Source organism: Tenrec ecaudatus, chromosome 1 (genome assembly GCF_050624435.1).
Source record: "Tenrec ecaudatus isolate mTenEca1 chromosome 1, mTenEca1.hap1, whole genome shotgun sequence".
Lineage (NCBI taxonomy): Eukaryota > Metazoa > Chordata > Mammalia > Afrosoricida > Tenrecidae > Tenrec > Tenrec ecaudatus.
The window spans coordinates 43,022,167-43,038,858 of record NC_134530.1 but is presented as its reverse complement, the minus strand read 5'-3'; the positions used below and the strand labels follow the sequence as shown (position 1 = coordinate 43,038,858).

Sequence of the window (16,692 nt, the reverse complement as noted above, 5' to 3'; positions counted from 1 at the left end):
TTGATTGCACGAAGGTGAAGCCAAGAGCAGCGGTTCAGGCTTTGGGCTCTAAGCCTGGGTTCGAGTTCTGGGGCTCAAGGACCCGGGGCGAATTCCTCAACCCCGGGTATTTCAGATGCACTATCTACAGAGGCAAGTATCTCCATTCCAGGCTGTTGGTGAGAATGAAGCACATTCATTTTGTATAAAGATCTTAGCACAGCCCGCCACCCCACCCCCACCCCGCTTATAGCAGGAACACAGAGTTCATCTGAACTAATATAATAGTCGTTTGCCTTGTCCACCTCTGAGTGAAGAGAGACGGCGGCAGGGGCTAAGGCCAAAGGATCAGAGGTGGACATCAGGGGCCACCCATTCTGGAGGTCCACCAAAGACGCATGGGCAAAGCCAGGCTAGCCCCGGCGATAGAAGTGGGGAGCCGGAAGACAGTCCCGCAGGAGCCAGGGAGCACCACAACCAAAACCCAAAGCTGCCCTTTGGGATTTGGAGACTTTAAATCTTACAAGAGTGGAATCTGGCCTCGTCTTCCTCCCATGAAGCAGTGGATGGGTTCGAACTACTGACCTTGTGGTTAGCAGCTCAATGTGTAAGCCATTACATTATGCGAGTTCCCATTGGGGGAGCCGTCATAGGGCAGGGAAGTGACAGGGTCCCTGGATGGCAGATGTCAGGGCAGGGATGAGGCTGGTGGGTCTGTTACGGATGCTGTGGCCCTTCCCCCACACCCCACCCCCAGCCTGAGAACCTCTGAGAACTCCAGGTCAGCCGAGCTGGCCAGTGAGAAAGAACACAGGCATTGAACGGATTTATTCATGAGAAGACTCAGGGTCAGTCCGAGACAGTCTACTGGTTACAAGCTCCAGAAGCTCTTGTCGTAACCCCGTGAGGGCCGGGGTACCCCAGTCAGGGGGCTGGGGGCTGGCAACCATGCTAGGGACAGAAGAGCAGAGGCAGGCAGCTCTGGGTCCTGGGTACCAAGGGACTGTCTTGTGGGCCAGCCTGCCCTTCCCCCAGGTCCCCCACCCCTTCTAGGGTTAAAGTGCAGCTGCAGGAGGGGGTGGGTGAACATGGGGCTCCGAGAGAATCCCAAGTGGACACTGCCCACCCTCAAAGTCCTCTTTCCTCCTATTCCTTGGGGGCTTCTCTAGTCTGTCCACCCAGGATGGCAAGCAGATTCCCTCCTTGGTCTCTCTGAGGCAGGGGACCTCTCCCCACCTCATCTGGTTCAGAACAGTTCCCCCAAGAGTGGGGCTGGCGGAGGGAAGAGCTCAGCCCTGACAGTGAGTGGGGGGGCGGGATTTTCTTTGGTGATGGTCTGGGGGCTCATCCCCATCCCCCAGCCCAGGAAGGCTTCTCCCCCTGCAACCCCCAATCCGGAGGAGCCACGGAGGGCCCAGAAGGCGTGGCTCCCAGCTGTGGTCCAGAGTCAACAGGGACCTGCCCAGGCCTGACTCACATACCACCCCACTGAGGAAAGGCCATTCCGTGTCCCTGGGGTGAGGAGGGGGAACCCTTAGGGAATCTGGGTCACTGGGAGCTCCCTGTTTCGGCCAATGGTCTTCCTAGCCTGGACTCAGCCTCCCATCCCCGGCTGCTGCTGGCAGCGTGCCCACCCTCCACTACAGCCCCCAGCTCCCCCATCTGTGCCCCGGGAGCCCTTTCCCAGCCAGGAGCAGTGGGGTCTCGATCTAGGCTCCACATCTTAGAGGTCTAACCCCACCTCAGCAGCTTTGTCCACCACCACCCCATCCCAAGGGAACATCCCAAGGGGGCAGAAGAGGCTCCCCTCCCAAAAAGAACGTGGAAGGCCTCTGCTCCCCACCCCAAACCCCTCTGCCCCCCTCCCCCTCCCTCTGGAATATATTAAACTGTGCAGCTTGGCTCCCACCCCTCCCCTTCAGATCTCCATGGCAACTGGGCAGCTTTCCAAGTCCAAGTCTGAATCCAAGTCCATCTGGTGCCAGAGGGGGGGGCTTCAGCCTCCCCTCTCCCCACTTTTCCCCAGAAAGGAGCCCCAACACTCCACAGGGGGATGAGAGGGGGACACATGGGGTCTTAGTCCTCAGCTCCCTCTTCCTCGGTATGGGGGACACCCGGTGGATCATCAGGCTCCGGGGTCTGCCCACCAGGATGGGGGTGAGAGTGGGGATGGGAGTGGGGGTGGGCGGCAGGCTGGGCACCCGGCCCATCCTCGCCCTGCACGTGGACACTCAGGCCCTCGTGGCTGGGTTCCTTGCCGCATGCCTGGCAGCTGCAGTGCACGATCTTCTCCACCAGCTTGTCCACGCGGGGCACCTCCTCATGGCCCGGGCACTCCAGGGTCACCTGGGGATGCGAGAGAGGAGGGAAGTTGTGTCCAAAGGCCCTGAGGGGCAGGAAGGCAGGCCCTAAGAGTGGGCGGGAAGCCCGGAGTCCTTCTGGTAGCTCTGTGGATGCAGTCATTGGGTAGGAGAGCAGGGACTGGCCTCAGCGGCAGCTCTGCCACCTTCCTCCCCACCACGCTCCCCCAGCAGCCAGAGGGAACCCGGGGTGGGGTAGGGATCCAATGACGGCCTGTGTCTGCTTAAAAGTCCCCTCAATGACTCCCGCTGTCTTCCGGAGAGAACTCCTGCCTCCTTCTTAAGGGAAACCCAGGACCCGTGGCCATGCCGGGCTGACCTCTCCACTGGGCACCCGCCTGCCAAGCCTGGCCTCGAGATTTTCACACGCTGCTCCCTCTGCCAGGAGCCCTGGGTGGGTAGAGGGTACTCATTCAGCTTCAATGGGAAAGATGCGCTGTCCAAATCCACCAGCCTCTCCGAGGGACAAAGACATGGCTTTCTGCTCCCATAGAGTGTCCGTCTCAGAAACCCACAGGGGTGGTTCTGTCCTGTCCTCGGGGACAGCTGAGTGTCACTGTCGACTCGAGGGCACTGAGTTTGCTTTGGGTTCCCTCTCCCTAGAAGATTCTCGCCTAAGCATCCCGCCGCCCCCTGCCTTCTGCTTTGCCCAGCACCATTCTCCCTCACCTTTGTATCGGAGCTCAGCCATGAATTCCTCAAGAGCCCACCACAGACTCACCCCCCAGCCCCAGCTGACTCCTGCCTGTGCGAGCTCCCCGGCACGTTGCTTATCCCACTTGGTCACCCTTCCTTCCCATTCTTTTTCCCCTCTGAACGCCCTCCTTTCCGATCTTCCCCCCACCCCACCCCCCACCCCCATTCGTGGGCACTGAGGCTGGGCGGGCTCTGAGCACACCAGGCAGGCCCGGAGTCTCACTGGGGAAGCAGATGCGTCGAGGACCACACCGGCACGTGGTCTGAAATAAATGCTCAGGGCAGAAGCACACAGCACTCCGAGGGCCCAGGCCAAGGGGATTTGATCCCGTCTCGGGGCACTGGAAAGGGAGCCGGAGGGAGGGCCCTTCAGCCAAGAGGTGAGAACGAACAGGGGCTGACTCGTGGGGAGGAGGAAAGAGCGAGCTCTCCTAACAGAGTGAAGAAGCCGTGCAAAGGCCCTGTGGTGGGAGTCAGCCAAGTGTAGGGGTAGGTAAGCTGGTGGCAAGGCAGATGCGGTGAGAAGGACGGGAGGCAAGATGAAGCTGCAGAGACCACGCTGGGCCTGGTGAGACAGGGCAAGGATTTGGGTCTGTCCCCGAACTGAGAGGGGCCCCTGAGCCGAAGGGTTTCAGCAGCCGGAGGCAGAGGAGTCGGAGTGGAGCCTTGGAAAGATCCCTCTATACACTCTGGTATTGGACTTGTTAGCCATCATGGGACCCAGACATGTGGGGCCCCAGCATAAGCCCAGCGCCTGTGACCCGGGCAGCCAGGGAGGGCGGGTGCGGTACTCACAATCTCCCACATGGACTGGGACGGCATGCAGGAGTCGCAGTGCACCAGGGACTCCGTGGACTGCGGGAAGGTGTTGGGCACACTGTAGCTGAAGCACTGGCCGAGGCACGCCCTGGGGGAGGAGAGGCCACCAGGCCTGTGTCACTTTGCGGGGGGACAGGGTCATGGCCCCAGTCCTCCTCCTCCCTCCTGGACCCCAGTCCTCAGGCCCCGCCCCAGAACCCACCTGTTCTGGATAGACTTGGCCTCGCAGCCACTGTGGCCCACGATCTGAGTGATGTTCTTGGCCTCGCACCAGGCGCTCTTGTCTGGGAACAGCGCCAGCTTGTTGATGGGCGGCGGGGCAGCCAGCAGCATGGCGGGGAGGACAGCCCCCACCAGGACCCGAAGCATCATGCCCGCGGCCTCCAGAGCCCTAGAACTGAGCAAAGGTGGCAGGTAGAGCCCAAAACGCCCAGCAGGAGGCTGGATGGTGGGGTGGGAGGGTTATGGGCTTGAGTCCTGGCACCTGACTGCCTGGATTCCAGTTGAATCTCATTGGTACCACAGAGCAGCCAAGCCAAGACACCAGATTTATCCTCCCTGAACCTACAAAATGGGGCTGTTCGCCCAAATCACAAAAGAGACCAGCCGTCCAGGTTGGAGAGAGACTGGCAGGACCCGTGAGACCCTTACCCTGCAGGTCTGCACTAGCTCACCTGTGCACTTACAAACTCAACCATCTCAGCTCCAAAGGGCGTCATCAACCCAAGAACAGCGTTCAGATGGCCAGGGATGGAGACAGGAAGCACGGGGAGGAATGAGGGAGCACGCAGGGGCAGCAACGAAGGAGTTGAGCCCGCAGGTGTGTGAATCGCTGTCGAGCTGTGACCCGTTCTGTAAACCCTCGCCGACGTCACAGGGCAACGTTATGACAAGTATCACAAAGACTGACTGAGACCCTGGCACACCCTCGCCACTGTGTTAGCTCACCGTCCGTCCATGGCTCAGGTGCCCCTGACCCAGGCCCTGGCCTTCCCAATGGCCTCACCCGCACGCAGACGCCGGGCACTGAAAATGACCGAGCGACGCTGCCAGGGCACCGTGGTGCCGGCGACGAACACGGACTGTCCCGGAACAGGCACATCCGCCTTAGAAGAAATAGCCACCAGATGCACCACAGAAGCAGGACTCTGCTGCCTTCCTTTGAGGGTGCCGTGGGGGGGGGGGAGGGGAATGGCCAGAAAAGGAGGCGTGGCTGTTAAATACAAGAGCCTGCTGCCTCAGAGTCTGCAAACCCTCCTGGGAAGGGCTGGGGGGCGGGGGGGGGGGGGCTGCTGAGGAGCCAACAGGGAACGTGGGAGGGGGGAGAGCATGAGAACTGATTGTGATGACGCATGTACAACTCGTTTTAAAAGCAAGTTAACCATAACAGCGTGCGATGTGTGACCGCTGTATCAAGAAAACTACTTAAAAAAAAAAAAAAGAAGAACCTGATGCAAAGGGCTTAAGTGGTGCTTTGAAAATGATGAGGGAAAAGAATGTACGGATGTGCTTTACACAATTGATGTATATATATGTATGGATTGTGATAAGAGTTGTATGAGCCCCTAAGAAAATGTTGTTGTTTTTTTTTTAAAAAAAGAAACCAAACTTGACCCATGGTCCCCATGGGTGAAGGAGGAAGAGCTTTCGCTTCCGGGGCACTGAGTTTGGAAAAGGATAGTAGCAATGGCTGAACAACATGAAAAGTATAATCAATGGCGCTCAATTATACGTGTAGAAGTTGTTGAATCGGAGAATGCATTGTTGTGTATATTTTTGCCACAATTCTTTAAATGACGGCACGAATGACGAGCACAAGAAGAAGATGTTCTGAAGTTGATTGTGGTGACGACTGAACACCTATTTTTGATATGATCGAACAATGGGATGAAGTGCCAATAAAATGTTTGGTTTTTGTTGTTGTTGTTTTGTTTGTTTTTTTTTATAAAAAATTTTTTTTTCAGCTGTTGTTTATTGACATACAGGTAGGCTCTATAGCAACAGGCCTGGAGGTGGCTGCCGCAGGGGTTGGGGGACAATGGAAGGCAGTGGAGTGTTTTTGTCTGCACAAGTGTTTGACAGCTGAGGAGAGCGCAGGAACTCGTGTCCAATGCACAACTAACACGTGGGAAGGGGGAGCAAGTTCAGGGCTGGAGTCTGCTTGCACTGGAGCCACTGCTACCCTGCCACTCTCAGGCATCTGGCTTTTGCTGTCTGCTGACCCCAGGCAGGCATTCTCTGGGCACCCATGTTCTGCAGGGACTGAATGGAGGACACAGAGGCCAGCTTGTTGACCTCTTGCATTCAATAATCATGGGGCCTCCAGTCCCGCAGCCCTCAATCTTCCCTGGCTTGGGTAGTGCCACAGAATGGGCAGCCAGGCTCTGAGCAACCCCACCCAGCAGGGCCATGTGGCACCAGGGACTTTCCACTCCCTTCCTGGAGCCCCAGCCCAGGGCACTGTTGTTGTTTTTTTCATCTTTCTGGGAGCCAATAGCCTCATCTTTCTGCCGCAGAACAGCTGGTGGATTTGAACCACCAGCCTTGCAGTTAGCAGTCCACCGCTGACCTGTGCTCCTTTAGATAAAGCAAGGGTCAGCAAAACCAAGGAAGATGCTCCATGGTAGAGACTGGTACCACAGCCAATGCTGCAGACTCAAACAGCAGCGGCCACGCAAGGCACAATGCCAAGTGCATTCCATCCGGTCTCCAGAAGGGCGTCTGAGCTGCAGGCCCGCAAAAAGCCACTGCCAGCACACCGCCTCACCGAACGTGGAGCAAGTTACTTTCTATCTTTGCCCCGCCTTCTCTTCTGCTGAAAGACAGAGGGTACCATGGCTTTTAGCTAAGGGCTGCTGTGCGGATTAAATGACACCAGGTTTTCAAGCACATGGTGCGTGATAAACACCAAGATCCCTCTCCCTCCCATGTGTGGATACTCTGGGAAAAGTGCGCACACACCCACGCACAGCCACACACCTATCTAACCAATGTCTACCCTTGGGGGCTGACTCCAGCACGCACAGGCAAGGCATTGCCAGTGTTAGCACCCCGCCATAGGGGAGATGAACCTCCACTTTTGCCTTGCAGTAAATACTGGTGCTGACGGTGCCCGGCTATCGAAAGATAGAGCGTCTGGGGTCTTAAAGGCTTGAAGATAAACAAGCGGCCATCTAGCTCAGAAGCAACAAAGCCCACATGGAAGAAGCACACCAGCCTGTGTGATCATGAGGTGTCAAAGGGATCAGGTATCAAGCATCAAAGAACAAAAAATCATATCATTGTGAATGAGAGTGAGTGCAGAGTGGAGACCCAAAGCCCATCTGTAGGCAACTGGAAACCCCCTTACTGAAGAGTTGTGGGGAGGAGATGAGCCAGTCAGGGTGCAGTGTAGTAACGATGAAACATATAACTTTCCTCTAGTTCTTAAATGCTTCCTCCCCCCACCACTTTCATGATCCCAATTCTACCTTACAAATCTGGCTAGACAAGAGGATGTATGTACATTGGTACAGATAGCAGCTGGAAACACAGGGAATCCAGGACAGATGACTCCTTCAGGACCAGTGGTGAGAGTGGCGATGCCTGGAGGGTGGAGGGAATGTGGGGTAGAAAGGGGGAACCGATTACAAGAATCTAGGTATAGCCTCCTCCCTGGGGGAGGGACAGCAGAGAAGAGGGAGTGGGGTGGGAGACATCGGACAGTGTAACATATGACAAAATAATAATAATTTATGAATAATGAAGGGTTCAAGAGGGAGGGGGAGGGAGGAGGGAGGGGGAAATGAAGAGCCGATATTAAGGGCTCAAGTAGAAGGCAAATGTTTTGAGAATGATGATGGCAACAAATGTACATATGTGCTTGACACAATGGATGTATGTATGGATTCTGATAAGAATTGTCCAAGCCCCCAATAAAATGATTTTAATAAAAGAAGGAGGCATGGAAACAGCAAACACAGGGAGGACGCGGGATGCGTGATGGTGCTCGGAGGCTGAGTTCAGTCAGAAGGTGTTTGAGTTGTCATATGTACAACTATGATCTGATCTGTACATTTTCACCTAATTCATAATAAAAAGTTTGATTAATAAAGATTTATACTCTCGGGGGAAAAAATACTGGTATATTCTTGCCTGGCTGGACCACAGGTTAAAACAAAAAACGAACCAGAGCAGTTTTATTCCCCTCAGATGCCCCACTAGAGCCTTGGACCCACTTGGGCCCGGCACATCTACATTATCCCCCACACCAATGCCATCCTAAGGAGAAATGGGCAGAAACCTATGAGAGCCCAGCACTGACTAACCATCAATTTCCTGCTTCAGAAAGATGGAGCAAGACACTGGGACAATACCAGAATTGGCCAGAAGATGGCACTGCAGGGCAGCATCTAAGTCTAAAATGGTCCACTATTGGGCTGCTTCAATCTACAGGTTTATCCCATGCCTTCTCTGCAGAGACTGGAAAAATACCAGCAAGAGACCCCCCTTCCCAACCCCCTGCGGACAGGACACGGGGAGAGGCAGGGGAGTGGGAACCAGGAGCCCACCACCTACTGACTCCTGCCACTGGTATGTTGTGACCCAGACACTCAGTTTTCCCGCCTACCTAACAAGTGAGCTGTAACAGACCAGTGGTTCCCAAGCCAGGTTCCGGACCCTCAGGATTCCCTGAGGACTTAGGGAGTAAAGGTTCCAGAATTGGGAGGGGCTCTGCTTTCCTAATCAGCTTCATTGGGGTCCCGCTGCTCAGCCATCGCAGCTCGGGCAGGAGTGGGCTGAAGGGCCTGGCTGGCCAGACCATCCACAGCTTCTGTCCACCCAGAGAGGCTCCCCCTGCTTCCACTCCTTCCGCTGCAGGAGGTCTCCTAAAGATGACGTGTCACCTCTCACTGCACCCCAGTGCTGAGATGACCCCTGCTCGGCGGGGAAGAGGCCCTCAGGTTATTCTCCATCTCAAACGAGCTCGCAATATGGCCCAGGCGATCCACACACTTCCGGCCTGCTCACAAGATGGACAGACAGCAAAGCTCAACACCCCCCACCCGGCATTTATAGTTGTAGGTGCCCCCGTGGTGTAGTGGTTATGTGTGGGGCTGCGATCTGCATGGTCAACAGTTCTAAACCACCGGCAGCTCTGAGGCTAGAAAGACTGGGCTTTTGACTCCCATTAACAGTAAACGTCTCGGAAACCCACAGGGCGCAGGGGTGTGGCTATGAGTCAGCATAGACTCAATGGCAGTGAGTTTGGTTTGAGTTGTTGTACATATACACATGCGGATGCTTGCATGTAACACAACATGTGCCAATTTAACCTTTTTCACGGGGACAAGTGAGTGATGTCATTGACAGGCACCAGGATGCGCAGTAGCCACTGCTTTAGAATCCCTACGTTTGTTCTTAACGGGCAACCTAACATGCTCAGCACTCTTGGCACCCAGGAAGCTTTCTCACCCTACCGGGTTCTCTTCAGGATCTGAGCAGGGCCCAGAGGTTGACAGGATCGGCCCCCTCTAGACCTCAGAGTTCTGGAACCTGGGGAGCTGGACCAGAGGCCAGCACCCTCCCTTGGGAAGAAATGGTCAGGTTGGGCCAGGACAGCAAACAGGGCGAGGGAAGGTTTACGGATGAGTCAAAGCAGCCCTCCGGCCTACAGTGGGGCTGGAATTAGGGATTGGAAGGGCAGGCTCGAAGGGAGGCTGTGGGCTGAGACTCAGTTGAAGTTGAATTGAGATCGGGATTGAGGCTGACAACAAGGTTTATCAGAAAATGGGATAATAGGTTTTTGTGGGTGTTTGTTATTTTTTAAAAAATGAATAACTGGTATGAGCAGCAGGTTTGGAAACTCACAGGAGCAATTTATAGAGCCAACATGAGTCAGAATCAACTTGAAGGCAGTAGGAGTTTGAGGTGATTGTGGCCAGAATTGAGAAATGAGGTAAACGGAGGCAGAAGGCTACCTCTTCAGTCTCCCTCTGTCCCTAGGGCCCACGGTGCTACAGACAGGACACTGTAATCTAACCCAGCAGGCCAGGGTCTCAGAAAGGGGACTGGGACCACCACTTGGCTTTCCCAGTTCCCTGGACTGCAGTACACAGCCAGGTTGCCACCAGAAGGCCCTGGGGTCCCTGGATCTGGATCCACATTCTCCCACCTAGGAGCTGTGACTTCTGCAAAGCTCACTTCTCAGAACCCAATCTCCTGAGTTCTACAACTTCACTGCACCTGAAGATTAAAGCCCCCCAGCAGCCAACCAAGGACAGATCTCTGCAGGAGCCTCCTGGTCCAGGGAGCTGTGGGTCCTGGAGCAGGCTGGGAGGCAGCACAGCCAAGGCTGGGCGCCGTGGCAGGCGTCATGCGAATGCCAGGCTCTGTCTCTCTGTTCGGACAGCCCCACACTGCCCCCTCCCACCAGGTGGGCTCTGCACTAGCATGGCTGACTGCAGCTGCCCTTTCCTTTCTTCTCAAGTGGCTGTTGGACCTGCTCTCCTGATGGTTGCGCCTCATCATCCTTCCCTCCCCCGCTGAAGGTCCCAGGGCGAGTCATGGGACTCTCCGGATGCCAGCTCAGGAGGGGGAGCCCGAAGTCCTGAGCCAGCCCTGGCTTGGCAGAGGGGCGTCCACAGCCTCACAGCAAGTCCAGGCAAGCAAAGCCTTTCCCCTAAACCATGCAGTTCCCTGCGTTTGGCCCATTTCCGGAGCACCTCCCAGGAGGGTGTGGAGGGGGGCGGGTGGTGCAGGGGTTCAGAGAATAGGGGAGCAGCCATTTGTTTTTCAGCAGCTGCTCTGAAATCTTTGAAGATGGCAGTAGGAAGGGGAGGGTCTCAGGAGAGGGGAGCAAAGATTCTCAATCCTGGATTTAATTTTAAAGAAAACAAACACCCAGTGCCATCAAGCCAATTCTGACCCACGGCGCTGGGCTCCTAGGGTTTCCCCGCTGTGATGTCTGGGAAGGGGCTTACCAGGCCTTTCTTCCGCGGCACCAAAGTGGGGGTCTAACCAGCAGCCTTTTGATCAGCAGGCAGCACACACTAAACTCCAAAATCACCGCCTTCAGGCGCATTCTCATTCATAGAGGAGACCTGCCCTCATGGGGTTTTTTTTAGATTCCCATTCTTTAGAGAAGTCGAAAGCCTCATCTTTGTCCCAAGGAACTGCTGGTGGTTTCAAAGTGCTGACCTCAAGGTGAGCAGTTCTGGATAACATAGGGCCAATAGAGTCAGAATCCCAACCAGTCCGAATGGGTTTCAGGGATACAATGTGGGGAAGGTAGAACCAAGGGAGGGAGTGTCTGGCTGAGGTCACTGACTACCGAGCAAAGGAAAACCCCAAGTCCAGGGCTGTCCAGTCGATGACGCCAACTCAGAGCCACCCCCCGAGACAGAATGGAAACCCTCCCCCCCCCGTGGGATTTCCGAGGCTGGACTGCCGCTTCTTTCTCCCCACCAGTGGGCTCAAACCACCGATGCTTTGTGTAGCGGCCAAGGGCTTCACTGCAGCACTACCGGGCTCCTTGAGCAAAGGCCGGGAGGCAATGATAGAGACGGGCTCGCTCACCTTGCCTGCCTCACGGCAGAGAGGCCACTGCGGCCTGCCGGGGGTCCGGATGCTTCTGTGCATGGCCACCAATCCTCCCAGCCACCCCAGACACGAGGGTGCCCCCAACTTTACAGGTGAAGAAACTCAGGCACACGGAGGGGGAAAGATTTGCTTGGGGTTACAAATACTCAAAACCCCACTGTCAGACAATGCAGGCTGACTCACAGCGAGTGACGCCCTGTGGGTTTCCAAGACTGTAACTGTTGAGGGTGTAGAGAGCCCAGTCTTTCTCCCACGAAACTGGTGGTGGTTTCGAACTGCCGACCATGCGGATTTCAGCCGGACGCATAACCACTGTGCTCACCAGGGTGACACAATGGAAAGAGGAAAGCTGAGAAGTGACCGAGCCGGAGCAGGTTAAGCACCTTGCTGCCTCGACACATGGAAAAGGACACAGAAGAGGAAGAAGTCAGGAGCAGGGATAGCCACAGTCCCTGAGCACTCCCTCAGGAAGGAGTCTGGAATGGGCAGGAGCCACCATGAGCGATTTCCTGCCCCTGCCCAAGTGGACTGTCCCCCTTGTTCTTCTGAGGTTCCCCAGCTGCCTGGTGGGAAGCTTGGGAACCAGGAGTTCAGATCCCCACTCCTGACCCCGCAGCAGACAAGCATGCAATGGGGCACAGATCACTGGGTAACGTGATATTATCCTTCCTCACAGGGATGTCCCAAGGGTCCAGCACGCGGCCGGCTCCCCAGCCCATGCTCACCCCCCTACCGCAGCCCTCCAGGCTCCCAGCTGCCTGTCAGCACCAAGTGTCAGCGGACAATGCTCCCACCTCGACAGCGTTAGGAACACTGTCCTCACAAAACTCACTGGTTCCCACCCCTGCCAAGGACCTCACTGGTTCCTCAGCTCTGCTCTGATCACCACTCAGCCCCTCACCTGGGTTCCAGAGCCGGGAAACAGGGTCCTAACCCTCCTCAAGGGCCCAGATGTCCAGGAACAGCTCCTCCCAGACCCCAAACCAAACCACACTAGTGGCTGTGGGGACCCCACCCACGGTGAAACCCACTGCTGAGCAGAGTCAAGTTTGTAGAACAAGTGAAAAACCTGCCCACTTCCTCTTGCAGGTCACTCTGAACACTCAAGGTCACTGAAGGGCAAGTACATGGGGATTTCTAAAGTAGGCGCACAAACACAAACAGTCCTAACTCGCAACCCTAGAGTCACTTAGCAGCAGACGCTACACACAGGTACACAAACACATGCACAGGGAAGCATGCCTATTCTACACACACAGACAACATGCTTACACACACGCTCAACACAGACACATGCACACACCCATAGACCTCTGCAGAGGGGCCCACCTTACACTTGGTCCGAAGGCAAACTCCCCTCCCCGACTTCAGAGGCAGGAGACTTGCAGGTGCTGCCCGGTGCACTCAACAGCCAGGTGACACTGCCCGAGACCCCGTAAGCAGGTGGTCTGTGCTTTCCTCAGACTGATCAGGCTGGATGCTTGGCCGCTCTCGGCTTTCCTCTCCTCCACACCCATGCCCCCAGCCCTACACACACACACACACACACACACACACACACACACGGCAGCCTGCGTCTCCTCCGTTAGCCATGCCCGTTATGGAATGGTTCAGCACCCCAGTGTCCTCCTTGTCTGCAAAGCAGGGCCAGTGAGAACCCCAACTTCACAGGGCAGCTGTGGAGTATGGGAGGAGGTCGCACACAAGGCCTCAGCAAACGTCACCATCCTCCAGAGTTCACTGGTCTCTTCCCGTCCATTCCCTCCTACCTCCTTCCCTGCTTCCTAGCGCGCGTCCTGGTAGGGCCTCCCAAAACTCACTGCCCATTGAGTCCATTCTGACTCAGTGACCCCATGAGTAGGACGGGGTAGACCCGTCCCTGGGGGTTTCGGAGGCTGTCACTCTACCGGAGTTGAAAGTCCCGTCTTTCTCCCGAGGTGGCGGCTGGTGGTTTTAAACTTCTGACCTTGCAATGAGCCATTCAACTCATAACCACTATGCCACCGGGTCTCCTGGTAGATCCTGTGGATACCTAACTCTCTGCCCCATGAAATTGACCTTAGAGGAAACCTCAGGGTGAAGGCCAAGCAGCTTTGAGGACAGATGGGAAAGTGTTTCAGAAACTGTCGGAGTGCCTCCCAATCCTGGACACCGCCTGGGAGCCGAGAGGATCCCACGCAGACCCTAACCCTTATGGGACAGTATGGGGAAGCCAGCCCCCTCTCAGCCCAGCTTTGGAGAAAACAGGCTCACCCGCTGCCAGGCTGTGCATGCTGCCAGTGTGGCAAGGCACAGAGGGTGTGGCACTTGGGGCCACAGGCCTCAGCTCAGGGAGGGTGGGGCGATGGCTTCGGGTCTTGGAATGAGTGCAGGTACTTCCTTGAATGGTGCAACTTAAAAGGTCGATCTGGGAGCCGGGCAAGGCAGGGGCTCCTAAATCAGCCCGGCCGGGTTCCCTGGGCCCACTCTGGGGCCAGGGGGTGGGGGTCGACCATTGCTCACCCACTGACCAACTGCATGTCCGGCCGGATGGAGGCTGGCTCATCAACGGCTGCTTCCCTCCCTCCTTGTGCCCCAGGAAAAAGGGGAGCTTGGCCCAGAAGTGTCCATTTTAGTACGTTCCCTTGGGAGGAGTCTGGCTCCAACATATCGCCAAGGCCGCTGTGATCCTGTGACCCCAATCTCACCACTGGGCACCTTCCATCCTTCCTTGCGACCACAAGGCAGAGCCTGCCTGAACCAACTGTCCAGGGGGCAGACAGGAGGTCACACAGAGCCTAGCATCTGCCCCTCTATCTCCGCCAGGTAGCTCCATACTGGCACCTCACCCCCAACCAGAGCCCTGGCTCTCCAATCCGGCAGAACCTTCTGCCTGCAGACCAGAAACCGTCTCCAATACAAATCGCCGCTAAGGAGCCACAGGGCCTGTGAACATCTGCTCAGCAGAAGCCCTGCTGCGGCCTCCCCAACATCTCCGCACCCTCCGACCTGAGGGGGGGATGTGTGAGGGGAAGGAGCTACATGCAATCTTAAGTCCCACTTTAAAATAAAGAGGAGGGCCTGTCTCTAGTTAAGGAGCCTGGATGAGTGGGTTACCAGCTGGCCTGCTAGACCCAACGTCAGCAGTTCAAAGCCATTCCCGGCTAAGAAAGATGAGACTCTTTCAGTGAAGATTTACAGTCTCAGAAACACAAACCAGAAGTTCTACTTTGTTCTACCGGGTCACTGTGCATCAGAATGGACTGTGGGGTGATGGGTTTAGGATTTTGGTTGTTGATGTTGGGTTATTTAATAGGGGGTATTATTTGTTTCATGCAGGGCACCCAGTTTCCCACCCTCCTCTCCCCCACCAACACCCAAGCCCTGCAGAGCAAGGTCCAGACTGCGAGGTGGATGGGGAGAGATGGGACCACAAAGGAAACACTACCACCACCTTCTTCCCTCTCAAATGAAAGCAAGCCACGCCCAAGCATCTGGGAGCGTCCCAGGGGGCTGGGGACTCAGAGGAGCAGCAAAGCAGAGGGGCCCCTTGCTGACAAATTGCTTCCCCACCCCCACGACCCGCCAGTGCCCAGCCTTTGGCCTGCAGCCCTGACCTCTGTTTTCCTGGGGTTCCCGTAGTTACAGGAGGGTGGCCTCCAGCTGGGGGTGGGGCACAGCAAGCTTGCAAACGTCCCCGTCTCCGCGGACGCCCGCCAGCCCCCTGGCCCCGCCAGGGCAAGCAGCTGCCCCCTTCCCAAGGGCTGGTAAAAGGCCAGCATCGCCCCGCCCAGGGAGGGGGGTGCGGGCAGGTGGCCGGCAGCAGGGCCTTGTCCAGACGGCCTCCCTCGCGGGGGTGGGGTGGAATTCTTAAGGAAACTGAGCCCCCGGAAGAGCTCACTCCCCCTGCCCCAGACTAAGCTCCAGGGTGACCCAGGTGCCCCGGCGGCGGGGGGAGGGGGGTAGAGGCCGGCGGGAGTAGGGGGAACGGTTTTGCATCTCTCCCCCAGTTGAGAACACTGCTTATGGGCCCAAATGGGGGCCCCAACACTGGGGGGCTGCGGGAACTGGAGGGTGGGAGGCCAGGGAGACAAGACAGAGCAAGTCTCCCGCGGAGAGACGAGAGAAAAGAAGAGGGCAGAGACCAATGCAAAGAAACAGAAAAGGGAGGCAGAAAGGGCCGGCCGCAGGGAGAGGGGCGGAAACTGGCGGACCGGGAGACGGGCGCCGACAACGGCTAGGAGACAAAAAGGAGGAGGAACGTTCGGACGAGCGAAGCTCCGCGGCCAGCGCGGGCGCGCGGGCACAGTCGGGGAGACACCCGAGCCCCGCGCGCGAGCCTCTCCCGGGCGCTGCCCGCGCCGCCCTGGGCCCGCCGGGCTCTGGCCGGGCGAGCGCGCACTTGGCTCCGTGCTTCTCTCGGGGCCACGGAAAGTCCTTCGAAGCAATGGAAACCCGGGACGCTCTGAAGACCGGCTCCGCGCGCAGCGGAGCTCCCAGAGACCCCCTCGAACCGCGCCCGCGTCCCCAGCCCCGGCGCTCAGAGCGGCCGGCACCCGCCGAGCTCCCTGGGCTCCCAGGCTCCGCGGCGGCGCCTCCGCACCGCGCCCTCGGCCGCCGAGCGGGTCGGGGTTCGGAGGAGCTGGCGGCCGAGGGCACGGCGCTGCCCCCGCGGCCGAAGCCTCCGGATGCCGGCGCCCGCACGCCGGCCGGGCGGACTTACCGCGCGCGTGGCGGCGGGGAGCGCAGCGCGCCCGCCGGCTCCTGCGGTGCTGTCGGCGGGCTGCGAGGGTGGCAGGCGCGGGCGCCCCGGAGACTCGGGGAGACGGCCGGCAGGGCTGGCGGCGCCCCGCGAGGCGAGGCGAGGCTGCGCGGCGCGCCGTCTGCGGCCCCGGGCGGGCGCGCGGTGCGGGGGAGCGGCGAGCGGAGCGGCTCCCGACGTCAGGGGTGTCTCCGCTCCAAATAGGGAGCGAGGGCGGGGGCAGCGGAGGGGAGGGACGCGCGCAGAAAGAGCGGGCGGGCGGGCGGGCGCGCTCGGCTGCTCCCTTCGGGCGCGCAGGAGGGGGCGCGTGGCCGCCCGGGGCCCAGCCCAGCGCGTCCTCCGAGCGCCCGCCCCGCGCCCCTGTGCCCGCGCCCCGGGCCCTTCTCCCCGCCCGCCGGCCCGCGAGTCCTGAGCCGGCCTCCGGCGGGGCCCGACAGTGTCGCTCCAGGGGTCGGGAGCTCCCGGGCCGGCGCTCCAGGGACCCGGCAGCTAGCCGGGAGCCCCGCGCCTCCGAGA

At 58.0% G+C, this 16,692-nt stretch overlaps 1 protein-coding gene across 1 annotated transcript; it reads right to left on the bottom strand.

The window, feature by feature from the left end:
• Positions 1-792: 792 nt before the first annotated feature.
• On the bottom strand, positions 793-16,307 carry NBL1 (NBL1, DAN family BMP antagonist). The gene is made up of 4 exons (XM_075551473.1): positions 16,138-16,307; positions 4,057-4,251; positions 3,831-3,942; positions 793-2,325 (listed from the first exon to the last, which is right to left on the bottom strand). The coding sequence occupies exons 2-4, from the start codon at positions 4,224-4,226 to the stop codon at positions 2,056-2,058; spliced, it is 552 nt and encodes a 183-aa protein (XP_075407588.1). The 5' UTR covers positions 4,227-4,251; positions 16,138-16,307; the 3' UTR covers positions 793-2,055.
• Between the last annotated feature and the right edge of the window lie 385 nt (positions 16,308-16,692).